This window comes from Myripristis murdjan, chromosome 8, assembly GCF_902150065.1.
Source record: "Myripristis murdjan chromosome 8, fMyrMur1.1, whole genome shotgun sequence".
NCBI lineage: Eukaryota > Metazoa > Chordata > Actinopteri > Holocentriformes > Holocentridae > Myripristis > Myripristis murdjan.
The window spans coordinates 24,780,129-24,807,148 of record NC_043987.1 but is presented as its reverse complement, the minus strand read 5'-3'; the positions used below and the strand labels follow the sequence as shown (position 1 = coordinate 24,807,148).

The 27,020-nt window shown below is 43.3% G+C and overlaps 1 protein-coding gene across 5 annotated transcripts in view; it reads left to right on the top strand.

Annotated features, from left to right (window-relative positions):
* The window catches only part of LOC115362964 (SH3 and cysteine-rich domain-containing protein 2-like), a 29,641-nt gene extending 3,454 nt beyond the window's left edge, over nucleotides 1-26,187 (top strand). The window contains exons 2-11 of one of the 5 annotated variants that reach the window (XM_030057004.1): nucleotides 5,923-6,271; nucleotides 7,779-7,873; nucleotides 9,563-9,647; nucleotides 12,665-12,780; nucleotides 14,107-14,176; nucleotides 14,426-14,514; nucleotides 14,659-14,747; nucleotides 16,885-16,936; nucleotides 18,245-18,382; nucleotides 19,085-26,187. In XM_030057004.1, coding sequence (XP_029912864.1) covers nucleotides 5,923-6,271; nucleotides 7,779-7,873; nucleotides 9,563-9,647; nucleotides 12,665-12,780; nucleotides 14,107-14,176; nucleotides 14,426-14,514; nucleotides 14,659-14,747; nucleotides 16,885-16,936; nucleotides 18,245-18,382; nucleotides 19,085-19,183 — 1,182 coding nt within the window. In that variant the 3' untranslated portion in view covers nucleotides 19,184-26,187. Of the gene's footprint in view, nucleotides 1-5,922; nucleotides 6,272-7,778; nucleotides 7,874-9,562; nucleotides 9,648-12,664; nucleotides 12,781-14,106; nucleotides 14,515-14,658; nucleotides 14,748-14,933; nucleotides 15,544-16,884; nucleotides 16,937-18,244; nucleotides 18,383-19,084 lie in introns of those variants that run through there. The other 4 variants (XM_030057001.1, XM_030057006.1, XM_030057005.1 and 1 more) reach the window with 4 other exon arrangements.
* Nucleotides 26,188-27,020: the final 833 nt, after the last annotated feature.

The following is a 27,020-nucleotide window of genomic DNA, read 5'->3' as shown; positions in this document are numbered from 1 at the left end:
CTCGTTTGGTGTGTGTGTCAGAGGTGTTAACCAATCAGCAGCAACGTGTATATAAACCTCGCCGAATTAAAAAGGCAGTGTGCACAATGGATCCAGCCACGCTCGCATCACACACACAGGTGTTCAGTCCACCACCCTGTCTGTTTAAATAAACATTTTACTATGTTTTGTCAGGCATGAACGCAGTACAGGTAACACCAGGTCAGGTTTAACAAGACAATGTAGGACAGGTGAGCATGAGAAAACAAGACGGGTAAGACTATGGGACAACAGAAAGGACAAAAAAGCACAGAAAATACCACAAAAGAGGGGGAAAAAAAAAAGCAAAGGCAAACATAGGATTGTGACAGGTGGGTGTCGTATTTCTTGACCTAAACCTGACAAGGCTTTTAATACGGTCAGTCACTGAGTTTAAGTTGTTTAAATTCAAACTTTGTACTTACATGCTGGAGCTACTTGACTGCTCTCAGTGTATCCGGTTAAAGGATAAAACATCATCTCTGATATCCCGCGTTATGGTTGTGCCACAAGGCTCTGTATTGGGGCCACTGTTGTTTAGCATGTAGATCACTGATTTTCCATCTGTGTGTGATGGTGTGGTGATGGTGCAGACAACACGATGTGCACAGGTGATAGATATTGATCAAATTGCTGCCAAATTGTCATTAACCATGGAAAAAGGTGCAAAGTGGCTGAGTTACTTATGTCCCAGTCTGAATATTGAGAACATAGCTACTTTAGACATATCTAAGACAATGATTTTTTCCCCCTTTTTTCATTACTGTGTATCAGCCTATTTGTCTCAGGCAAACAAGATAGTCTTAAAAACCAATTAGGTCGCTTCATAAACAAGCTCTGATTATCCTGGACAGGGAATCACGACAGTATCATCATTTTTGTGATATACCAGCTAAATGTAAAGTGTTAAGCTTTGACAACACAATGTTGTGTTCAGATGTCCCTTTAGTGTATGAGATAATCCATAACACTGCTCCTTTGCTGTTGAAGGGCTTTGCTCAGCCCCGCTCTGAGCGCAGAATGGAGGAATGGAATAAGCTCCTTGTCAGTCTGAAAACACATTTCCATATTTTCTCCTGTGAAGTTCAAAAATTGATTTTAAGTAACCAGGTTTGTCTGCATTAATTTCACAATTTGACAACCTGTTTTTATAACTTTGAATAAATGTACGTAATATTTTGATATTTGTGTGCATGTGCCTGCATGGGTGTCAATAGATTATTGGTCCATTTGTCATGGAGATTATACGTTTTGCTCTGTGTTTTGGTTCACCTGCCCAGGGACTGTAGATGGAAAGTTGCTAGAGAGATCAATGTATGTTGTGCATGATCCTTGACATAAAAAATCAATAAACTAAACTAAACTAAATTGACTTAATGATATTTAATTCTCTAAATTTATTTATCTAACGAAAATATAATAAAACACACCAACAACTTTGTTCCACATGGATGATTTTATTATCAGTATTCTTGTCATTTAACAGCTAAGTTAACCGATGAGCCTAACTGCCCCAATATTGGTGATTTTATTTAAGCACATGTCAAGACTACACACACAAACACACACATTCCCATTCTATTAGCTGTCACCTGATTGTGTCTTCTCATCAGACAAAGCGTTAACACAGATTTGACTGACTTGAGCAGGGGACTTAGCCGCAGAAGGAGGCCGGAGCGGGCCAAGGTCTTCATTAATTAATGTAACACCTTCACTGCTGCGATGTTAATTCATGTGACACTTTGGCTGCGTATTCAGAAGGGCTGTGAGCTGTCGAAATACTGGACACAGCGCTTGAAGCCAGAAAGAAAGCCAACCAACGCACATGGGCTTTATCTGTCCCCTTTATTGTGCATCACTGACGACAAGGGGAGGAATGGTATCTGTTAGGGAGATGATTGATACAGCACAACCCCCCATCTGCCTGAGGTCTTTTGTGTGGACAGCAACTGGGAGAGTGAAACAGGTGGATGATGAGTTGCTGGGGCAAATTTGATGGGTTGGGTGAATGTGGACGGAGATAAAGAGGCCCATTTCAATGTTGGGGGGGGTTTGCAGAATGACAAGGAAAGTGGCTGGAAACGAGGCTACCATTTTATAAAAGGCTTTACCTCCATTAACCAAGCAAAGCATTGAATCTAACTGACAAAGAGGGAGAGAGAGAGAGAGACAGGAGTGTGCATGTGTGTGTGTGTGTGTGTGTGTGTGTGTGTGTGCAAGTGTCCGTTTGTGCATGCCTGTTTGTGTATGTGTGTGTGAGAGATGTGTATGCACATGCATGTGTGATAGAGAGCACGAAGGAAGCTGTGTGTGATTATGCATCTCTTATCTCACATTCAAAGTGGGAATCTGCCTGTCTGCCATGCATACATAATGAGTAACTTTATTCAAGCAGGGAAATGCTGGGACATGAAACTAGTTCACATATCCTCTCTTTCTCCCGCTGTATAATGGCAACGAACAAAACTGTTTGCACACTGAAAATTTCTTATTGGTGTTTTTCGGTTTTCCCTCCTGCGATTTTCGCCAGCGATTTTTTGACCCCTACAATAAAGCTTACTGGCTCTCCCTCTGTCTCCTCAAGTGCAACTATTTCCACTCTGCCTATTCCAGTTTTACATCAGCTACCAAAATGGAGCAAGCCGTGCAACAAAGACGTGAAGATACGAAATGTATCACCAAATAAATATTTAACTTGGCACCTGAGGACAGGGGGCGCTGGCATCAATCTATTTCATAGCACGCACACAGTTTAGGCTACTTTCACGCACACGCACACACACGGAATTGTAATTTCAAAACAGTAACAACACAATACCACTTACATGCAAAAATATTCATTCAAAAGATCAGCCAACAGGAAACAAACAGGCTAAATTATACATCAGAGGCATGGCATGTATGTGAAAACTAAACATCTAAACCATCCAACAAACAAACAAACAAACAAACAAACAAAAAAAAAAAATGCTGAACTTATGTATGTAGTGTGTACGGGCGTACTGCTACCGGTGCCACTGCCTGAGGATGATGATATCCTGGGAAACAACATATTGTCGTGATAACCTAGAACTTAATTGAGTCAGAAAACCGTCATCTTTCCTAGGGCCTCTAAAAAGAGAACGTACCTGGAGTCGGTGAATACATTATTCCCTTTGAATCCTCTAACACAGTCTGTAATAACTCGTTATTATAGCTGCAAGGGGTGTTTATCATTTCACTCCCAGTGGGACCAGGCCTTTGTTGTTCGGTTTTGACTTCTGGGACATCCCATATATCTCTGGCTGAATCCCAGTGAATTCTGACGGAAAGAGGAAGACGTACGCATTCAAGTGCAATAAAAGCTGCCGCACTGAATTACGGCCTGCTGTCGCCGCCGTATAACATTGATTTTGGACATTTATGTACCTGTGAAAATGTACGGGGGTTAGTGCATGGATCGAAGAGGTGAGAAATAGAGACGGTTACGGCTCCGCTGAGACAGCTCGCTAGTCAACCACGGGTGTGCAGAGGTGGGATTGCTTGGAAGATATTGACAGTGCAGGTGCGTGTGCAAGTCTGAGCAACATTATGCATTTTGCATGGCACTGTGAGTCACTTGCGCATCGTATAAATAATTTGTCGAGAACGCAAGCATTCAAACTTAGCAAATTGGTCATTGTAGAAACTGTTTGTGAGCATAGCGCAATTTTTTTTTACTCTGCATTGCAAGCATCTCATAAATAAGTACAGATTAGTAAACAGTCAAGATGGACATTTTTTTGTATGTCTGTAGGAGCCTGTGAGGGTTCCCAAGTGCATCTACACTAGTTTGGGACTTTTCTGCATTGTTTACTTGACTTTTTTATTGCTTTGTTTGTTTTTTATTATATCCTTATGCCTTCCCCAGAGCTCTATTCTATGTCCTTGGTGTTTAGATTAGATATTCTACCTTGGCATGTCAGCAGTGAGTAGAGAGACGCAGGGGTCCAACAGTCTTCCCACAAGGCAATTCCCTCTGCATTAGCATGGCATCACTGTGAAATTGCCGGGGATCAATATCACATATTAGACGAGAGCATGCATTACATCCAGGGTACCATTTGTAGCAGAGTCTGCTTCAGTCTGACTCATCCTCATCAACAAGACATCCCACATCAACAAGGCATCGCGGCAATCAAAATGAGGTGATACACGATTGGACACTGTATGTACTGATGGTCTGTATCGAGTGTGTCATCAAGTTGGCTTTGCCTCAGAAGCGTGCCCCGCTCGGCGAATGTTGAAACCGAGGGTAACAAGGAGTCTTTTAAGGCTCACACACATTAGGCGGGTCAACAGGACCTGTGATGCTCCATGCAGAAAACCTAGAAATGTGTCCAAGCAACGTCATGCTGTAAAGTCGCAAAGACACTTTGTACATCAGAGACGCTTTGTATGTCTCGCATAATTAGAAACTGCATTGTGGCAGGATTGTATAAGCCTTAATAGTCTAAAACCAGCATTTCAAAAGCATCAGTGTAATGTGATGTATTAAAAGGGATATGGCGCATTCAAATTCACATTCCTCGCTCCACACACGTCCTTTTCCCCTCTCTCCACGCACACAAACACACAAACGCTGACAGACAAACTGTTTTCATCTCTTACTCCCAGAGACACAGAGCCGTAAACAGCATCTCCCCCGTAAAGTGATTATGTTCGGAGCTGAGCCGAACGAGTGCAGACAGGCAGGCAGACAGACAGAGTGTGTGCATAGGGAGTGTCTGTGGCCTGCTGATTATGTGTCTGCCTGTCTGTCTGTCTGTCTGTCTGTGCTGATCCATTCGTCCTCGGCTATAAGGGCCACACGGTCCCGCTGCTCCACCTCCTGTCACTGCATGTCGGGGATAACAAATATCCCCTTATCCCCCAGGGAGGCTCGCATCATCCTGACCTGTGCAGCCGGAGCCAGAGGCCAGTGTCAAGGGACATGTGTTTATCTTGCCAATCAATGCTAGGTCGACACAGACAGCACAGCTCACAGGAGCGATGCTCGTGGATGTGGCATTTTGTCGGTTGATTGGTCGGCTTTTAAGATGCAGCAGCCATCCATCACCCCGGACCTTCTGATCAATGCAGCTAATAAGGTACAAGCGGGACTGGTAAGGTTGGTTTACAGCAGTGGGCTACAGTAACATGCAAGTTGATGATGTTATGTGTGTCGACAGCATGAAGGCCACAGGGAGCAGCCTTGCTGGTGATGAAAACTGATGTATAGGCCCTGTGTGTGTGTGTGTGTGTGTGTGTGTGTGTGTGTGTGTGTGTGTGTGTGTGTGTGTGTGTGTGTGTGTGTGTGTGTGTGTGTGTGTGTGTGCAATGGGAGCCTGCAGCACGATCAATCGAGTCCATGAACAGGCTCCATCAGATTTGCAGCCCAGTGGATAGGCTGCTGATAGATGATAAGGATGTGTAAACTCTTGTTTCTTTTCATCAACAGAAGAGCAAGAAAACGTCATTTACACACACACACACACACACACACACACACACACACACACACACACACACGGGCCGGTCCTCAATGCACAGCCGAGGGTGTTCGAAAGAAGAGGCTTATCTTTGTGTAAGCACGGGTCAAACTGTTAAATGTGATTGTGCAAAAACAAACGCTTGCTCTCCAAGAACAGAGCACACACACACGTAGCTGTGTTTTTATTGCGCTGCTTCCTTATGAGATGTTATTGTATTTCATGAGTCATCCACGTTCCCCACGGTGCACAGGTCAAAACAAAGTGTTGTGTTTATGGATGCTGGTATATTGCCTGTGATTTCCTCAGGGGGGTGTTGGACAGTTGTTATCGCACGGAAAAGCGGCGCGCTGTTGTTGCTTTCGTCTATTGTTTGTTCACGCTCCCCTTTCTCTCTCTGTCTCTGTTTGTGCAGCTCCAGAGACTGAAGCGCTCGCTGTCTTTCAAGAGCATCATGCGCAGTAAGAGCGTGGAGAACTTCTTCCAGAGGTCCTACAGTGACGCGCGGCTGCCCCCGGATTTCATCACCGACCCGCCGCCCCCCTCCCCACCTCTGCTGCCCGGTTCCCCCCTCGTCGGCGAGCGCTCCCCGTCCATTTCCCCGTCGCTCAGCCCGAACCCGTCCGTCTGCTCCCACTCCCCGTCTCTCAGCCTGTCTCCATCGCTGCCCACCAAGCCTCCGAGGCCGCAGATTACCCACTGTTTCCAGGAGCACGTTTTTCGCAAGCCCACCAACTGCCAGCACTGCAAGCACATGATAGTGGGTAAGGTGCTGAATCCACTCCCAGCACTCTCTTTGCGTTCCGAGCCAAGAAAGCTTAGTCGCAGTGTTCACAATATTTCTGGCCCCTCTGTCTCTGAGAACTTGGCTTCTCATCGAGCGCAGATGGTAAACTGACTGTTATTTTGTGGAGAGAGCACCACCTATTATCCTTAAGACCACTGAACATGTTGTGAAGGGACAGTTTTGTACCTTCAGCCTGCATCGCTACAGCAGGTATCCATGTAGCCTAGTATTAAAAAGCTCAGATATGAAAATATGTCCTGGAGAATCCTGTGGAGGAGTCTCACCTAAAGAAATTTCTTGAAACATGCGTAACTCAGAAATTATGTCACTTTTTTCACTTGTTTCAAGAGAACAAAATTAGGACTCGGTACAAGGTGAAACGACTCAAGAAGGATATTATCGCCCACACATAGGTAAAGCTATATTTTCCACTTGCCACATAATGTTTATGATTGCAAAGAAAGCCTTACTTATCAGACGCTGCCGTGATGCAGGTGTCTGAACACACTTTTATTCTTGATTTGCTGTTCATGCGGCCGCAGTCCCACACTGGGTCCTTCCTCTCTGCTATATCTACTTCCTGTCACTGTGATTGATTACAGACCCCATGCTGCTCCTCTGTTTGTGCTCCGGAGCTTAATTTTGCATGCACTGTGGTTTTATTTTTGTAAGGCACCGGCGTGCTCTAGCTGTATTTCATCGCAGCCGCCCGCCCCCCCCATGCCCAGACCAACCACAGCCTCCTTGCTACGCTGGTGAAATGAGAACGAATGTTTTCTTGGTCTAAGTAAACACAACATTTCCATTAAATCATCCAGGTTGTTGGTCTGTTTATGTATTTGCATATTCGCTCTATCACGGGGATGTGCGTATAATCCTAAGCAACAATAAAACAGAAGAAATGTATCTTTAGTGTGCTCTCTTTATATGAAAAAGGGGCTTAATCGCTTAATGTTAAAAAAGTCCAATACCGAACAGGATTTTTCATTAGCTGAAGAATGAGCAAAAAATCCCAATAGTCAAGTTTACTTTTGTACACTTTAATCATAAGTGTGTCTCGAGAATCCACAGAGAGACAGCATACCTCAATCTAGCTAATCAACAATACTCAAAGAGCTTTTATCACCAAGGCACTTGGTGACAGAAATGTAAATTGGATGACTCAAAGCCAAATCGATTATGATTGAAATATCTCCAGCTGGTCTCCAAACTCTCCACATTGTCTTGGAAAAGGAGCTGTTGATTATTAAGCTGTTAGTGTCAGCTCCGCTAGCAGTGCCAGCTTTATTAAACTGGGACAGCGCTTGATTAAGCTCCCTACCTGAGCAGAGAGGTACTTGCTTATATGATCTGAAGCAGCTTCTGTTTATTAGCACTTTCTCTCCGCCTGTAGTGGCTCTGCAGCCTGCTGTGTCCCCATCTTTATCGCTGCCTTCTGTCTGCGTCCGCCTCTCTCATTCTCCAGTGTCCGTCCCTCTCTGCAGGTAACTCCAAGCAGGCTCTTCGGTGTAAAACTTGCAAGATGGCTGCTCACCTGTGGTGCACTTCAGAGCTGTCACAGCAGCCGTGTTACGGGAAGGTGCGTTCGTCTGTCTGTTGTCTGCATTTGCTCATTACGTTACATGCCATGTCAGCCCGACCCTCACCAATCTTATGAGATAAAGCCACAGAATACATAAAAGTAAACCATGTCAAACTGGTGGAAGTAAATAGCACATACATATCCGTACAGATAGATAGATAGATAGATAGATAGATAGATCACTGTTTGAGAAGGAACTCATGGTGGAAAAACTGATTTGTGCACAAAATTTGAAAGAATAAAACTTGATGAGGGATGTAATTGTGCTCCACAGTTGCGTTTATATTTAGGTTGAGTACATTCATATATTTGTTTTCAATGGTGGCTGTTTGCCTCATGACAGTCACTGAAGCGAGTGATTTTATACGTTTTAAATATGTGATTACTCATGATTTATCCATGACTACCTTGTGATTAATGTGATTTTAAAAATAACCACTCAACAGGCCTGTAGTTTATTCTTAACAACCTGCAAACACTCAAATCACTGCAACCTGCAAATCACTTCCTGTTTGCCAGAGGATTTTTCCCAGAAAAGACGTACCAGACAATGAATATTTAGTATAGCACATGTTAAAGGTTTCCTCAGCTGGCTATAAATCAAGTCACAATTGTGCTATATCAGTCACTGACGGTAATAAAATACACCTATTTTCTATGAAATGGATAATTGCAGAGCTACTTAAACACTACATCACTGCACACAGCTGTAGAGCCACATTTGCGCACACACACATTTGTAATACTTGCACTCTTGACCTTGCGGGCTGAGTCAGTTTTTCTTAAAGTCCAAGCCATATGTGCAGTTGAAGTGAAAATGCTACCCAGAACGCAGATGGTAAAAGGGCAGGATGTCATGTCTGGTTAGTCGACGTAAAGAGAACGCACTGCCGCAGCTGAAACAAAGCCATTAATCAGTGCACATCACCTCCACTTTGTGACCGACCCCGAAACGCTCAATAGGGTCTCGGTGTTTATCCTCTGATGCGGGGCAGAAGACATCGGCTTGCAGTGAGAGGCGAGACCTTCTGAAAGCCACTCGGAAACATTTTAAGAGCGTCGGGTTCACAAAGGTTCCCGGCGGTGTGTTGGAGGAGCACAAAGAGAAAGACAAGAGGTGGTTAGAGGACTGAGAGAGGAAGCAAGAGGAAAAGGATTATCAGAGCTGAGCCCGGGGATTTTCATAGGAACAAAGGCGGCGCACACCACCGAGCCAGTTTGTTTCTCTCGTTGCTGTATTATGGCAAAGGCAAACTGATATCTCAGCTGAAACGGTTATTGTGCTTAATTCGGTGTGAAATTGCAAAAAAGAGAGGGCAAGAGCACAATCGCACATGCATCCATGCTTGTGTGTGTGTGTGCATGTGTGTGCATGTGTGTGTGTTGTGGTCGGTGCTGGTGGGATCACTGCAGGTTGAGATAACGGGTCAGCACACAAAGGCCACAGTCATGTTTGCAAGCTTCATGTAGCGTCCTGGTGGCAGACATGAACTCTCTCTCTCTCACACACACACACACACACTCCCCTCAGTCTTTCACGCTGTGTTTCCAAGTCACTACTTTTTAAGTCACTCCATTAATGCACTAAAAATCACTATGTACAGTCCGTCCCCCCCACCAGCTGAGTCTATAAACTGGGAGTAATGGGAACATAAAGTCATTCTGCTTTCACCTCTCCTCCATTAGTCCGGTGCGTTCAAGCGGAACTTCAGCTCGCCGATGCTCGTCAACGACCAACTGGCCGTCGTCAAGGAAGTCCAACCGAGCCAAGGTGAGCACTGCCGAGTGTGTGTGTAAGCGAGTGTGTCACTGTGTGTGTGTGTGCATGCATTGTGTTTTTGTGTTGCGTAGCTTTGCACCATTTTTTCACTATGTGCATAGAGGAAGACTATTAAATGGTGCATAAATTGTATGTGTGTGTGTGTGTGTGTGTGTGTGTGTGTGTATTGTCATGGTATAATTAAAACCCTCAGTGTGAATGATTTTTCATTCACACTGATTTCATACTGATTTCCTTAATTGTCTTAGGTGTTGCTAATTTCCCACATCGTGACATATACCTTTTTAGCAATATTTGACAAGTGCATTTTATTTTTTTATTTTCTTATTTATTTTTCTTATTTTCTTGTGTAATCTTAATCAAAATTCCACGATTTTTACATCCCAGAAAACTGCACATTTTGATGGCTACCTCATGGCATACCAGAGATAAAAATTCAAAGCCGTCATATAAGAGATTTTAGAGCCGACAGCAAAGCCCCCCAAAACCCACTCCACTCCTTCCATCATCTAAAGCTGCAACTTCACAGCTCTCACGGTGACACAAGTGGCGGCATGCAACATGATTTCACAGGTATTCACACCTGAAATCCCTGTTTACTTTTCCCGCGACGTCAGGGTTTGGCTGGAATTTATTCATTTTTTTTTAAAGAAGCTGGTATTTCTGGCAGCTCAAGATTAAATGGAAAGCCCTAAGTCACTTTCCGTGTTTAGGATCCAGCACACCCACTTTTTAACCCTCCCTGTGTCGCGTCCCACGCCACATGTCAGGCTTCACAAGAAAAAAACATCGAGTCACAGACGTAAGACACCACTGAAATGCAGCTTTCTTGTGCCTATATTGTCTCTTTGTCATGTTAACCCCGGTGAAAGCTTTCTGTTCAAGTTCATTGATACCAGTGATGGCTTTCAGATCATCCATTGGCTTCCACAAGTAGCCGAATTAGTTCTTTCTTGCTGCTGTATGCAATCATCCGTGTTCTCTAAATGGAAGATTGCTTTGCCGTACATTTCAACGAGCAGGTGTGTGGGATTGTCCTTAAGCTCACATCCTGCAAGCCATACTAAATAAGGCCTAGTGCTTCATGCTGTCACTTCCTTGTACAGTCCATGAATCAAGGCTCAATTAACCTACGGCTCCATCATCACTCCAAGCATAGCACCATGATGCCAGAGCCAGAGCCAGAGCCAGCTGAGACTGTAACCTGACATATATACATGCACCCCCCTCACACACAAACACACACACACACTCACAGACACACATAATGCTAAATATGCTTACAAAAATCTCAGTGAAATGATGCGCTCATGTATATGCACATAAATATATCCACCGAATTTAAGTGTGGATTTAAGACGCCTGTATCCCCACAGCCACTGCGCCCGAGCAAAGCAGCTTGTAGTGGCACATAAAATCTCTTTTATGGGAGTGAGTATTAATAGCTGCATTATTTAGGTGCCTTGCAAACTGCTGCTTGTTGCAATGCCTGTTCAAGTCTCATTCACTGCAAATTGCAATGGTGGTGTATAACCAGGAAGCAAGGGTTAGCTGAGGTTAATTTTAGGCAAGAGAGACAGCCTCGGTTAACGTTGGTGTTTAAAATGTAGTGTAGTTTTTGGTTGTTTTGGACTTAAATGACCGCTGACTTCAGTTTAGCCCAGCGAATCCTTTCTGCATGAGGTGAGGGCTGAGATATGACTCACAGGTTTGACTGCAATCAATAAGAAGCAGTTTGGGTTAGGACTGGGCGATACGGACAAAATCAGATATTTTTGACTGAATTTCTCACTATTAGTGTTCTAACAGTATTGTAGGGATGATCGTGCTTTCACAAAATATCTGTGTCCCTTTCATGCAATGCAGCCTTAAAAGCCAGGAGAGGACAACACTGATGCCATATCACAATATTATGATATCCAGAATCCCAGATGATATCTCGTCTCATATCATGATATTGATATAATAACCATGTATTACCAAGCCCTAATTTGGCTCATGATTTGGTTGATGCAAAACAGCTCAACTGATGGGGAAAGGACATAGAAAAAATCTTATAGCAAGAGGAAAGAATATAGTCTCTGGACACTGGTTTCCACTGTTTATTCTTCCTCTCTGCAATTGATTGCTTTTTGCAGAAAAAGCTTTTTTTGAAACATTATTTCCAATTGCTACACTACACTACTATTTGTGTGTGGAGTGCAACGAGCAGAAAATATCTTTATCACAGCCAACCACTTTGGCCAGCTATGCGTGGTAAATTCTTGGTGCAGAATTTTGTGTTTAATTTTTCACTCTGTCTGACGAAAACATGGAGCATTGGTTTTTTTTTGTGTGTGTGTGTGTGTGTGTGAAACTGCCATGGCTGCAGCCCTCGCAGACACTCTGCACATCTGGCCCAACAGAGGAAAATGTATCTGGCCTCTGTTCAGCTGCAGTGTTGACCTGAATGGCAACAAGCAAATGGGAAGGCAGAAGAAACGCTAATTGCTAACTCCAGACAGCAATATGTTGCATCTCTGCCACCAACATGAAACACTACAGTGAATCTCATCTCGTAGTCTGTCTTTCTCCCTCCGTCCACTCAGTTACAGCCTCAGGCACAGTCCCTCTATTAAACCAAAGACTTATTTCTTTCCAAGATATAAATATGTATATATATAACTTGTGGATTGTCTCGATGTCACCTTAGCTTTTATAGCTGCTGTCCCCTCTCAGATCTTAAGTGGGTCACTTTGGACTGACTGTGTTACTACAGTTATATTTAGATCCTCTGGTTCCTCCAGAATGGCAGAGGCACAATAGTCGTGATGTACAGTGTAATTTCATTTTTTTATGGTTCTTATAAAAGTGCATGTGTGTGCATATATGTGTGTGTGTGTGTGTGTCTTAATCTTTGTGTGTGCAGCACACAGTCATACGGTAATTGTACAGACTCAATAAAAGTGTGTCCTCCAGTGCACATACCCATCGTGTGTGTGTGTGTGTGTGTGTGTGTGTGGTTTCAGAGGCCGGGCGGGCGCGCGTAGACCCTGTGTACGCTGCTTTGCGCTATGGGACGTCCTTGGCACAGATGAGCCGCTCCAGTTTCGGCAGTGTGTCAGAGTCACCAACACGCAGCCTGGTATGACATCACCCTCTGGGCAGTGATGGGGCACAGTGGGATCCTGGATGTTTCAGAAATACACACAAGTTTTTATGGAAATTGGTCCAGTTGGTCAGCTTACCCATTAAGTGATGACAACATAGGCACTAAAATAACCCGTGTGTCCCCTGTAGATCGTCCACCCCGGCGCTCCATGCTAATACTCTGGCAAACACTGTGAGTTGTGTATCATCCAAGGAAGACTGACATTTGTGTAATGTAAATTCATGCATTTTAAAAACAAAACCTCACTTGATATAACTTCAGTGTAGAAACTATTTCAGGAGAGCAGCCACTTTTCATCTGCAGTGCAGTGATGTGTTGTATTTTCAGCTATTTTTTATTTTTTTTTAGCTGCTTCCCATCATCCACCACCTTCACTTCCTATGGGAACAGGTTCAAAACACTACTTTGAACCTGGTAGTGAGTATAATTATTCATTATTTTTGTATCATTTTGTGTAGTTTTTACCAGTTCTCTGCACAAAAGTGCAAGTTCGAGTTTATTTGGAGTCATTAATCACTGTTACAGTCTCAAAGGGCTATACAGTCCCACAGTTGCTAAAAAAAAAAAAAAGAAAGAAAGAAAAAACGACACCCTTTGATCTAGGCGGGGAAAAAAAAACAGCAACCCAGAAACCAATAAGGGGAAAATGGAAGAAATCAAAACTGCCAGACTTAGCTAAAGGTAAAATTAACCATTTCAATGTTTATCACTTTTTAGATAACACTAGTTACCTGATCACATGAATGACTTTTTGTGTCTGTGTTCTCATCACTTAACAGGTAAGTTGGATGAAAACTTGCTTTATGTAATATCCACTACATACATGAGCAGCCAGCATACAAGTCTAATCCAGCACCACGATTTCCAAAGTGAGTTTATGGTTTAGAAGTCAAACAAAAAAGACTTACAGTGTACCTGAGATCAGGGCTCGACTAATATGTCAGTTTGCTGATGTATTTTAGGAGGCGGGAGTGGTGAAATATGATTATCGGTGCCAAATATCAGCCGTCAGAGGCTGCAGTCCAAATATATGCACCAGTCCTCACAAAGCCGTATCAGTTTAATGCTTTTTGAGATACAGCAATAATAAGATAGCTGAGGAGTCTTGCCAAGAGTATTGGTTTGTCGGGCCATTTAGAATAGAGAGAGCTACTGATCTGTGTGGTGCATTCTGAATAATTCAGAGGAGAGACAGACAGAGTTTCAGTCCCTCTCCCAAATGTATCGTCTTTGACTTCCCGGTGCCAACTCTTCCCTTTGTCGTGATTTCGTTTCATCTCTATTCCCTTCTTTTTCAAGGGGGAGGGAAGTGAGGACAGAGAGCAGAGGCAGTGCAGTATGGAGGAAGAGATAACTCCAGAGACGGGGGGTAAACAATGCCATATGCCCATGTCTCCTTCTGTATGGATTTGCATATTTATATTATGTGTATATATGTGCTTACATGTGCACACGCATAAGTTAACCTGTGTGGTGTGTGTGAGCAAGAGAAAGACACTGACAGAGGTTGTGGAAAATTACATGAATGATTGCATGAGTGAGTGTGTGTGTGTGTGTGTGTGTCTGTGTGTGTGTGTGAGGCTTACGCTTTCTAAGCAAATTTTCTTCCTACTGTCAGACACCGCTGTCCCTGAGAATGAACCAGAAGAGGAGGAGAATGCAGGCAGTGGGCAAACGCAGACTCCTGCAGAGGAAAGCAGTGTGAAGGTACCACCCGCTTCTCCGCCATAATCTGCCTCAGTACTCATCTCGAGTTGGTTCTGTCTGAGAGTGGCTGGTGTATTTTTGTCCTACCCACTCCCAACCCTTTACCCCAACCCCCTACAACCCCTCACATCTCCCTTCGTCTAGGTGCCCAAGCGAATTGAGGTTCACGCCATCCACACCTATGTAGCGCTCTACAAGTTTCTGCCTCAGGAGCAGAATGACCTGGAACTACAGTGAGTAAATAACCAAGAGGCAATGTGTATACATGTGTGTGCATGTGTGCGTCATTGTGTTCTTGCTTTCGCTTTGTGTGTGTGTGTGTGTGTGTGTGCGCAAGTGTATTTCCGTGCGCGCTTGCTTTTTTTGTGGGTTGTGTGTTTGTCCCTGCCTGTGTTTTGCCACTGCTGTCGTTTCTGCAGGATGAAAATGTCCCCACCATCTGCAGAGGACAGTGCCGTGGCGCCCTTAAGGACGACTAATTATAAACTCGGAGCCCATCACTGTCCCCACGTAGAGCTGGCTACAGAGCTGTGTTCCCAGCAGGGGACTGGATAAAGATACTGAACAAATGAGAGATGAAAGGGCGAACAGACACAAGGGGGGAGTGTATGGAGAGAGCTTAAGATTCTGCCAGGCAGGGAGGCAAGAAACAGGGGAACAGAGGGAAGGGTGGAGACAGAGTGCAGACATAGGGGGAAAGGGAGAGAGTCAGGAGGGCACAAAGGAGGGATTGAGCAGTAAAATGAAGGTGTGTGTGTGTGTGTGTGTGGGTAGGAGTGCAGCTATTAGATAAGGTAGAGCTACGGGGAAGGTTCATGGCCATCTGTCACATGGTTTGCCTCAAGAGAACCAATGAAAGTAGGAAAGCCTGTCTTATAGTGTGCTTCTGGGTTAGTTTAGACTTTAAAGGTGCACTATGCAAAATGACCAAGTGAAAAATGATGTGGAATGAGCACATAATTGATCAGTGAGCCTAAATGTTCTCACTTAAATCAACGCTTAAAATTTTTGCATAGGGTACCTTTGACCAGTCCCTTGATTTAGAATAGAATAGAATAGAATAGAATAGAATAGAATAGAATAGAATAGAATAGAATAGAATATACTTTATTATCATGTCCTGCATGAAAATTGTCTTTGGTCTCACAAATAAAACACATAGAATACATTAAAAGACACATTCATTCCATTAAACATAGGCATGTATCCATGAGGCTGATTTTCTAAGGCAGATGCAAACCAGCTGCATACTCTTAAAAAAAAAAAAAAACCCAAAAAAAAAAAGAGGGCACAACTATTATCAATTCAGCGAGTGATTTACTAACAGCTGACATTTACATGAGATTGTCGCAATTTAAGTGCAATTAGCCAATTAGAATACGACATGATCTATTGCTTCATAATAATCCAATCCAAATGGTTAATTTGCTTGTACTTCCCATTCAAAAAGAAAAAACAGAATTAAACAGAATTTCTACTGTAGATTTTATTTAAAATAATCCTTATGGTGAACAGGGTATCCATGAAAAAGTCAGGAGAAAAAAATAAATCATGCTTTTTAAGGCAGGGTTACCGACAGCTATTGAACAGTCAGGAAAATCTGAGATGCCATGTCACTTTATGTGAATGTTGACAGAAACTCTGAATAGTTAAATGAATAAATAAGATGTGCAAAGAAAATCATAATTCACTGAAGGTTTCACATGCTTTTGCTGTAGCTGTAGTCAGGGAGCAGCCTCCATCATATCAGAGGCAAATGACATTTTGGCCAGTATCGTCTAGACATATCGGTCTAACCCAAGCTCATAAGTTTATGTGTGTATGAATGTGTGTGTGTGTGAGTCTGTGAGGGATGGTCATATAGGGCAGTAGTGAGAGCAGACACCCAGGAGACGGCACATACAGAAAAAGTGCAACTGGGACAGCAGCTCCTCCCTGTGTATCTAGGACAGTGGGTACACCATGTGTGAGTGTAAGGAACATTATCACGGCTCATCATAAAACCAGCAGTATCATTTGTATGCGGCTGAGAACAGGTCCGCGTTTCACCATTACTGCAGGCGCAACAGAGTCATATTTCATGTAGACCTTATGACTTTGGTGTCACTTGGTCCGTCTCCTCTCCAGAGAGGTGAAACGATTCATCCACACCTTCACCGCCTCAACTCTCTGCTCTGGTTTCTAGGTTTGATAATGTTATCTTTTGTGCTGTCACCCACTTTCCTCTCTGTTATCCTTTCTCTCTTGCTACACTCTTCACCTCCCCAACATTTATCCCTCTTTTGCCTCCTTTTCCCCACCTCCTCTCCTCCCAACCTTCCCCCTCATGCCTCCTCTTTTTCATCTCCTGTCTTTTCTTATCTACACTAGTCCTGGTGATCGGGTGCAGGTCACCGACGACTCTAATGAGGAGTGGTGGAAGGTGGGTAATAAATCATCTGCACACATCTGTGTATGTGTGTGTGTGTGTGTGTGTGTGTGTGTGGGTGCATGCATTAGGATGTGTATCTGTATGCATACCTGTGTCCATAATGTGTTTTCACGTGCACATAAATGCGTGTGCGTCCGCTCGTTAGATGAATGCAAGCGTATCTCTCATAAACATGCAGGCGGTCTCAGATAGAAATAGAAACATAATTTCCTCTTGAAATTACTTAAAGAGTTTAACATAATGAACTTAACAAGTGTTGCAACCTCAAAGAGGCCTTTATTGAGTCTGTAATGAGCTTCACTCAGTCCCAGTGGAAATGTGAGTGTGTGTGTGTGTGTGTGTGTGTGTATGTGTGCGTGTGCGTGTGTGTTCATCTCAGTAACAGGAAAAGAGGCAACACTGAGTCTTAAGCCCTGACTGTTGGCTAAAGCTCAGAGCCTGCATAGCCTCTGTTAATGGGCCAATATCTGCTGGGCAGGAGAACTAATAGCTTAAGTAAAGCAGCAGTTATACAACACTTTAAATCAGCATTGCCTTTTCATGGGTGCTTTCAATTATTTATACTTTGTGAATCATCAGTTCATTACTAATGTATAGTTTGTGAGTCAGTTATAAGCACATCAAACTCCGAGGCCCAGGGTGATAAACAGCAAATTATTGCTTTACATAATGAGGTGTACTCTAACAAAGCCCTGTATTTTCACCAATAAACCAAAATGGCGTGCAGGTTCACAGTACAAATATCCATCCTAAAAAGACATTAATCAGCTATTGAGTCTTAAAATTCTGTTATAGATGGAAAACATATGCCAGTAGGGTGAAATGAGTTCACTTGAGTTCACTTGATAGAGTTGGCAAGTTGCTTTTTGCAGGTACATGAGGGAATCTTTATCAAATAATCAAAAAATAGAGCGGTTGGGAGGAACTGCTTTGTTTATGGACAAGAGATAAGGGATAGGATGGATGGGGAATATTGGGTAGATAGTGACATCATGGAATTCAGAGGTGAGACAGAGTTAGAGAAAAGTACAGAGAAATCAGAGGACAAAAAGAAAAGAAAAGAAAAGAAAATAGTAATCCTACCAGATTGTTTTGCTAGAAATTGAGGTCACAAATGGTTTCTGGAGATCCTGTTGAGATGCGTGATAATGTCAAGCCTGAACAGCAATCTGTCTTGGCTCTCCACTTGTGATCGGCCCACCTGATATTGATGTTAAAACCACGTCTGAACAGGGCCTAAGATGTATTCCAAATATCAAGCGTGAAGTGTTTATTGTATTGCACCCCTGTGTCTTCCAGGGCAAGAGTGGTGACAGGGTGGGCTTCTTCCCTGCTAACTTCGTCCAGAGGGTCCGACCCGGGGAGAGGGTGTGGAGGGTCACTCAGGGTGTGCATGGCAGCCGAGAACTGGGCCACATGTCTGTGAAGGAATCTCAGGTACAAGAGTACTGTCTTATTATTATTTCAGCTGTATTGTTTTTAATTTGATCTAATTTTTTTACTTTTAATTTTTCTTCTTCTCATGTACCTCTTTAGGGGCTACACAAACTTTTTCGAAGTTTGGCCCATTGGTCACTCTACCTATTATTTGATGCAAGTTCTGCCACCAAAGTCGACTGTGTCTCCAGTAGTTACCTTTATCTGCTAACACTTTAGCATACAGCAAGTTAAATAATCCTTGTATTATCTAAATTCTTAGATAAACCTTTAACTAATCCAAGGTTAATATTGTATTTTATTTTGTGTTGTACATGCATAACTCCTAAAAAACAAAATATCAGTCGTTATCATTACTGATGTCCATTATAAACAGCAAAGGTCAATCAATTCATGTGAAGCCTCCTGTTCAAGGACATTCCACCAGTCGCAAAGGGTGTATTCTGTTGTCCGTGAACAAGCCTGCAAGGTTTAGAAAGATGTCATGAATATTAAATAACCATCAGCCAAGTTCTTATTTTCTCACATTTAGATTTCTGCCAGTGGTATGCTAAAACATGAGCATATGCATCTATGAAGGACTGACGTGATGACATTTCGGTGGCAATGCTCTTATCACACATTGTGTAAGGGCCAGTGGGACAAACACTCAAAAAGCTGATGAGGTCCTCACTCCCGGCCCTCTCTTTCTCTCTTTGTCAGATCTGTGTCGGGAAGCAAGAGGACTGCGACGGCTATCTGAAGCTGAGCAGTGGGAAGAAGAGAGGGCTGGTTCCAGCTGAGTCTATAGAGGAGATCTAAGGCTCTGTTCGCACGTTACCATCCCTCCATTTGCATCTCCCCTTCCCCGGGGGCCACCCTGACTTTCAAGTTATCACTGTCACCTTTCCCACCTATCTTTGGCTAAATGATAGCTAAAGACTCTCCAAGCCATCCAAACTGACTTAAGCCAATCAAGCACAGATGAACTGGACAGACACAGACATTCAGAGAGAGAGTTGGAACATTGGCCCAGGGTTTCTGCCAATGAACTCGGGTTTTCCAGGCAACTTGGTTTGCTGTTCGTCTCTGATAGAGTGTACTACATGTATGAAGCTATGGATTGTCATCCTGCTCCAGGGAAGTTTCTCTACTGACTGGTCATTCACACTTTAGTGTTTGTGTAGGCTTACGCATCCTCCCATCTTTGAAATCAGAAATCATTGTGTAGTCAGGCAAACGGGGCACAAATCAAAAGTATTTTAAATATGGTTGCTGGAAGTCTATTCAGATTTTGGTTTCTTTTATCAAAATTTTGCTTCTGTTGTAGGAGGAGGTGGCTATTACATGGATCAGGAGTCTTGTTGGTGGAACTTGATACACCTAACAATATCTTTTTCTTTATTTGTCCCACTCTCAATCTGTTATATTTCACACAGGCCTCGTTCTCCGGTGGTGCTCTGTTGATATAACCATTCATCTATTTGCCTCAGAACACTGAAATTTGATGCACTTATGCCAATCAGGGGTCTACCCTACGATATCTAGCCATAGAGTGGTTTACCTCTACTCTGCATTGACTTTCCTTCAGAATGAAGACAATAACATTGTAGGAGACGGCATTTTCTGACACTAGTATGGCCTGATGTGACCTGAACTGGTTACTGCCATAAACCACTGTGACCACCGCTCCAAACACCTCAGTGCCAGGCTTGCATCTCAGGGGATAGCGGTGCTGCAGGAATGCGCTGACTGCAGGGTCCTGCAAGGTGCTGGTAGCACTGGAGCCTTTAACTCTGCCCCCCAGACCTAAATTGGTAAGTCAACGAGGCAGAATGTCACAAGTCCTCCAAGGTAGCATCCTGCTCCTGTACTTTTCCACCGGCTATCTGACTCCTCTCTTCACGTGAGAGAAACATTAGTGGCTGGTCAGCTGTCTTCTCAAAGCCCCATCTCAAGCAACCATCTGGATTTGAGCATTGAGGGTAGCGGGATGTCTTGTTAGGTACCAGCTCATTCAAGAATCACAGGGAAAAGATTCATTACATTTTAAGCAAAGTCTTGCCAACAAGTTCACCAACAGCCAAGCACGTTTCTTAGTCAACCTTCCCTGAGGTATGGCACTTGAGCATCTCTGAGAGAGACAGGAGACAGACATGAGTGGCGAGTCTGAACATCTTGTCCTTCCAACAAAAGAGTTTCTCTTCCTCTTCTTCCTATGCCCATTCTCATGATGTTGCCTGTACATTGTCATCTTTGTGTTAAACAAGAGACAGACATGAACAGAGGGCTGTCTCCCTCAGGGCCCACAAAACTCTGTTCGTTAGGCTTCATTTTTGAGCACCATAAGCTCTAACAGAGAATCCATTTTGTCACACCACTGCCGTCTCTCTGTTCTCCACACTAGGGAGGCACATGCTGTCTCAAAGCTCCCTTTCTCACAGCCCTGAGAGTGTTGAGGATGGTGGACTTGCTGACTCGTACCCACCCCACTGCCTACATGGCAGCGGATGAAGGCAAGACACCAACTCGTCAGCAATCATGGGCGAAATCCTGCTACCATCCTCACACAGCCAGCTTGGTTGAGAACAAACCTCTTTGGCAGGATCTGGAGTGGGTCCTACTTCCCAGCTTTAACTGATAGTCAGCAACAGCTGCCGAGCAGACTCACCCTCTCCTCAGCATACCTCCCTTCTACAAGGGAGGTATGCTGCACCTTGCTTGATGTCCCATTTTAGCTCCCTATTCAGGCTGTCCCACAAAGTTCAAGTGACCACAGCGGTCCTGCCCCATTGACACCATCCAGGTATGGGGGTCCTGCCACCAGCTTGCATGGACTTAGGGATTGTTCTCATCCTGACCACCATCTAAGAAGGCAGCCAGACTGTGCAGATTGCTCAAATAATGATGGGAAAATTATACTGCTGCAAACAACCAGCCCAGCTGGGAATAGTCACACTGAGAAGAAGCTGAGAAGTCACACTGTTTTTGATTCTCTCCACTTCTAATTGATAACAGGTGACATAGCAGAGCTTCACTCAGGCATTACGAGGATATCTATGAGCACAGGTGGCATAGAGCTGAGGCCGGACCACCATTATTGATGCTCAGGTGTTATGGGGATGTGTTTGAAGACAGGCCGTTCTTTATTCAGCCATTGTTGGCCAGCATGCTAGCGGCACCAGTGGTTGAGCAGTTTTTCTCCAGCACTTTCAAATCTGGCCTGTCATGGACCAACCTGCTGTCACCAGGCCGTTTGGCAGTGAAAAGGGCCGCCGTCATGTACATGCACATCCTTGCCTCCACCTCTGATAAAGTTTTTTCATCAATGCTGGAGCTGCTGTGTTCTAAAAGAAATGATGGGCACAACATTTTGACTGAGCAGTACAGACCAGTTTTGCAATATCCCACTTCCATTCACCAGAGAGAGACACTCATGTCCTCACCAGAGAGCCAAACCACTATTCAAGAGCTATTACAAAAAGAGGCCATTTGTACTTCTGGCAGAAAATGGGGAGAAGAGCCTGTAGTTATTTTGTGCTTCTCAAGAAAACTGGAAACAGGAGACCGCTGCTAGGGGAGAAGGCCTAGAAACTTAAATGTCTCTACCTGACATACTAGCTGTGTCCCAAAAGCATGCTGCATACTACCACAAAACAGTACCTACTGTATACTCATCTCCACAGTATACTGTTTTAGCAGTTAGTGTGGTAGAAATATAATATACTACACCATTTTTACTAAGAGAAAATGAGAAAACACAACAAACCTACATTATGTGACCTTCTGAAGACTTTGATTTTGAGATTTGATTTTGACAGCTAACATACAAATACAAAAAATAAAAAAAAATGTATGTTAACTGATATTTTGGTTTATTTGATGAAATTCTCATTTACTGCCTTATGAGTAGCTCCTCCTTTTCCATAACACACTGCACTGTGGAGCAATATTTTCTTGTAACTGCACACTCAAAATACTGAGCCAATTGAGTATATATGTTGTCGTTCTTAAGTATACTGCATTTTCATACTTTTACTCTGTGAACACACTACAAAACGTGGTTACGATGAGCATGTCTTTGGGACACAGATATTGACTTTTTTCAGAAACAAGATATTGAAGCATCCTATTAAATATTGCTGGAGATGGGGGGGCTGTTATAGTTCATCTCTATTGCCTCACACAGAGGCTATTCCACATGCACACTTTAAAAAAGCTGTTTGAATTGATCCAACCAGTGGCAAATGAATGGACAAGTTCTCCCGCTGCTTTGCCACCAGGAGGTCCAGGTCCTCTTTTATTCAGACACCCTGATTCTCATGGCCATTTCCAAACAGATCAGATGGTGCATCATCTGAACAAGTTAGGATTTGCAGTCAGCTGGAGGGAGAGCACACTTCAGCCAAGCCAGCAAGCTCCATATTTTGTAGTGCAACTCGATTCTGCCACGTTACAAGCCTGTCTGTTCGAACCTGGACAGAAGGCTATTAGGAAATATTATTTCCTTCCATGGTTGATGTCCACCGATAGAGACAATATGGAGCCCCTGAGAGAGTGAGAAGCTAAAGAGAAGCTGGCTTGGATGGCTGAGGACGGCTGATAGGCTGAGCACGTGCATGCAAATTTCAGTGCGCTGAGGTGACTAGGTGAGTGGTTAAACCAATAAAGCCCTGTTGAGAGGGCTCTGCCACGACCACAGGACTGCAGTTACCATGCATAACTATCATTCACCCCCTATCGGTTAACATCAGGTTGACTATCAGTTCACATCATTTATGTGGACTGTCTGGCACACAATGTGAGCCACTTGTCAAGGACGGCCACTGCCAGCCAGAAAGACCTATAGTCCTTCAGAGAGTGAGCAGAATTATGTGTCATGAATACACCGAATCTTAATAATGTCAACAGTGTCAGACTGAATTATAACTATACAGGGCTCCAGACAGAAAAAAAAGAGAGAAATCATTGGCTCCCAGACCCAAACTATTTCTAAAATATTTGAAAATATGAGAATCCCCTTACATGTCAAATGTGATAGAATAAATATATATATATATGTGTTATCGTGCACACTTATGTGATATGTCCTTCAGTGTTCTCTCAGGGCTGCCTCACACTGCCTTTTCTCTCCCCTGTCTGTGGAGTCTGCTGTTGTCTCCTCCGTCTGTCATTGTCTGCGATGTCTTCTGCACTCTCTTATATGTAACACTAGAGTAAATAACCAGGCTTAGGGAGTAATGGAATAAAAATACAAAAAATGTATACCTAACTGTAATTGGTTACAGCTGCAGTTTAAAATAGTGTAATAAGACTATAGTTACTTTTTTAGAAATATTAGGATTACTGTGGGGGTTATTTCAAACATTATTGTGTATATATTTTATATTTTCATCTATGTTTTCATCTGTTCCGTTCTTTTGCAGTTCACTTGTTGCTTCTTGTGCATATGCCTCAGTCACTGTAGACAGGGCGGCTGGACACAATTTTTCGAAATGTAGTTCGGCAGGGAAGACTTCCTACTCTGCCTCTGATTGGCCAAACCTAACCCAGCCCTAACCCTGACCAAGGAAGCAACCTAACCAACGAATCAGATAGGGCCACGCTACATTTCAAAAACTGGCGAGTAGAGCAGGAGCAGGACAGTACAGGAGTGCACGCAAAAGTATAGTAGCAAGGGACAGTCACCACTGGCAAGAAAAAAAACTAGTTGCAAAACAAAAAAAAACTTTCTGTCGCCGTCTGGAGCCCTGTTATATTTATCAATGTTGAGAATCCAGAAACAGGGAAATGTTCAATACCAAAGTGGGAGGTCTGGGAGTCCTCCCCTTGTAAATTTTCAGACTCAGAGTCTTAATTTCCTGCCTCTACTGGCTTTTTTTTATATATAAATAGCCATGGAAATATAGCACAAAAAAACTGCATCTGCCTCTTTCCTCGAAGAACTTGTTTTATTTAAAAACTATAAATCAATTGACAGAGATAAAGTCATTTCACCACCGTGGTCCAAATAGAAATCAACTCAGCAAATGTTGCACTTTCCTGTGAAACTTCAAGTCAGGAAGCTGAATTCATCCTTCCCATGATAGTTTAAACTTGGAGATGTGTGTATTTTTTTCACATGCTATAGGCATGTTTAACTTAAACCACCACTGATGTAATAATGCAACAACATTTTTCATGTATTTTGGTGGCTGTTGAGAAACAGCAGTGATAGTATAGAGCTATGTCTTACTTTATTTGGGGTGTCAGCCGTGCCTCGGCATCGTCTTTTTGGCACAGACATTTTGGCAAGGCTGACATTTAAAATGACAACCAACAAACTGATCGCTCACAAAATGGATGGGGCCTGGATTTTTTTTTTTTTTTTTGCATTAATATTTTTAACAGTAGTAAATGAGCAGATTTTGAGAGTTGATCAAAAAATGGGACAAATGAGATCACAGGAGAACATCAAAGGGGAGGCATGAAAATCGGAAGCCTCGCAGAAAAATGAAGAGGGTGGGCAACTAAGATTAGAACCTCTCATTTGGCTTGTGGTCGTGAACGCTGAGCGAACAAGTGTCAACATCTTGCAAGTGTAAAATACAAGTGATGAAAATCTTTTTTTTTTTCCACATAAGGGAGCTCTCTGGGCTTAAAATGGTTGGTTAAGCAGGGAGCTGCTCCAGAGCAGCAGCGGGGGTGGCAAGTGTTGTACTGCCTTTTAACATGCCTTTGCTAGCACCTCACCACCGGGAAATAAACTTGGGCCAGTCTGCCAGAAAAATAGAAAAAAACAAAACACAAAAAAACACAAAGGAGGAGATCGTTTTGACTGTGACGAAGAGTCCAAGTTCCTCTGGCAGCTTGGAGGAAAGAGACAGAGGAAGGAGGCGATGGAGGAGTGACAGGCACGTTGAACCATTATGAATCAGTGTGTCTGCATGCAGGTGATGTTTTACCCATGGGTGCATGATTCATCAGTGATCAAATGCTAGCCTGTCATCTCCATCCTCCGCTCCCGTTTGCCCTCTCTTGTCCTCTGTTATTGATGTGACTGGTCAGCTCTGACAGCAAGTACAAGGCACATATTTTTCTGCGTGTCGGTACGCTGCTGACAATTTGGACTCGCAGACACTGATTATTTATTGACTGGATTTCTTCTTGAGAGGAGACGTTCCATTTCCAGAGAGGTGGATCCATGCATGTTCCCTTGTGGAAAAATGTGGCATTGAAGCACAGAACGCAGTGCCAGCTGAATAATGGCACTGCGATTATTGAAGCTGATTTTTGTCTGTCTTTTTCTGTGCGGAGAAATCTAGCTTGATGTGTTCCTTCTTGAGTCCACATTTCAATCTCAACGATTTTAGGGACTGCGACAAACAGGCTTTGTCTCTTGGAATAAAGAAATCGGCACTTTATTTTGTGCTAACTGGATAAGTTCTCGTTTTTGTTGAGGTATCTCCTGAGTAGTGATTGCTGTTGTGTTCTACTTTACCTGCTGCGTTACTTCACCATGTACATTTTTACTCAAAGGACTGTTGGTTTGTCTGTGTTGATCAGATGTTTGTGACGCTGAAAATAGGAATAGACGGGGAAAATAAGCGAATAAAAGAGATCATGAACTATATGGCAGAGCTGGAGAAAAGCTATGAAAATAAAACTGAGTCGATTGTTAATTTTATCCATATAGGCAGTCTGTCACCCTGCATTGCACCTAGTTTTATGTGGCACCCCATGTTCATGCCTGTGACACTGTAACATGTAAATTATGTGTATGGATGTAATCTAAGTTCTGAATCACTGGTTGGCCACATACCTCAATAAAAGATCTTTTCGAAACAGTCCCCGTCTCAACGTCTGGCCTCGTATATTTATTTAGATGTTAAATTATATATTGCACACTTCAGCTCACTTATGCTGATTTTCTGGCTATTGAAGACTGTATGATTACTTATAATGTAGTTTTCCCATGAGATGAAGGTTGCGTTTGTGTGTGAGTGTGTGTGTGTCTGTGTGCATGTGCACATGTGTGTCGATGCCGTACTGCACTGGATGAGAAGGTGGGTGGTTAGATATGGCACAAAGTCATTACTGGTCCGTTTCTGTATATCTGTAATTATAATCACTTCCTAATTAGCTCCATGACGGGAGAGCTGCTAAGTATGGCAGTTTTAATGGCAAGCTGCGAAGGCATACATGTATAATGCACCTCCCTCCACCCACACACCCATAAAAACACAGACACACATGCACATGTGCACAATTAAGGTTGCCAAAATAATTCTCTACACAATCTCTAAATGAACAGATAGTTGTTAAATGGTATTCCTGTAAATTAAGTAGTTGAAAGACATCAGAGAGGCTGGAAGTGTGTGTGTGTGTGTGTGTGTGTGTAGGGGGGGTTGGTGTTACGCTGGAATGTGCAACAATTGTTATCACACAGCCCAATGAACCACAGAAGTAATGACATTTTTATCTAGCAACAAACCAACAGACAAATTAATAAAAACCAAGTCAGGCTGTGAATTAAAGAGGCAACCGCTGCTGTTTCTTGTGTTGGACAAGTAATTCGTTTTTTTTTTTCCCCGTGTTAGAGCAAAACCCACACTGTTTGATACCACTGAAAAAAAAAAAAGTTTCTCGACTGAGGGGGTCTTCAGTCAATAGATGAAGC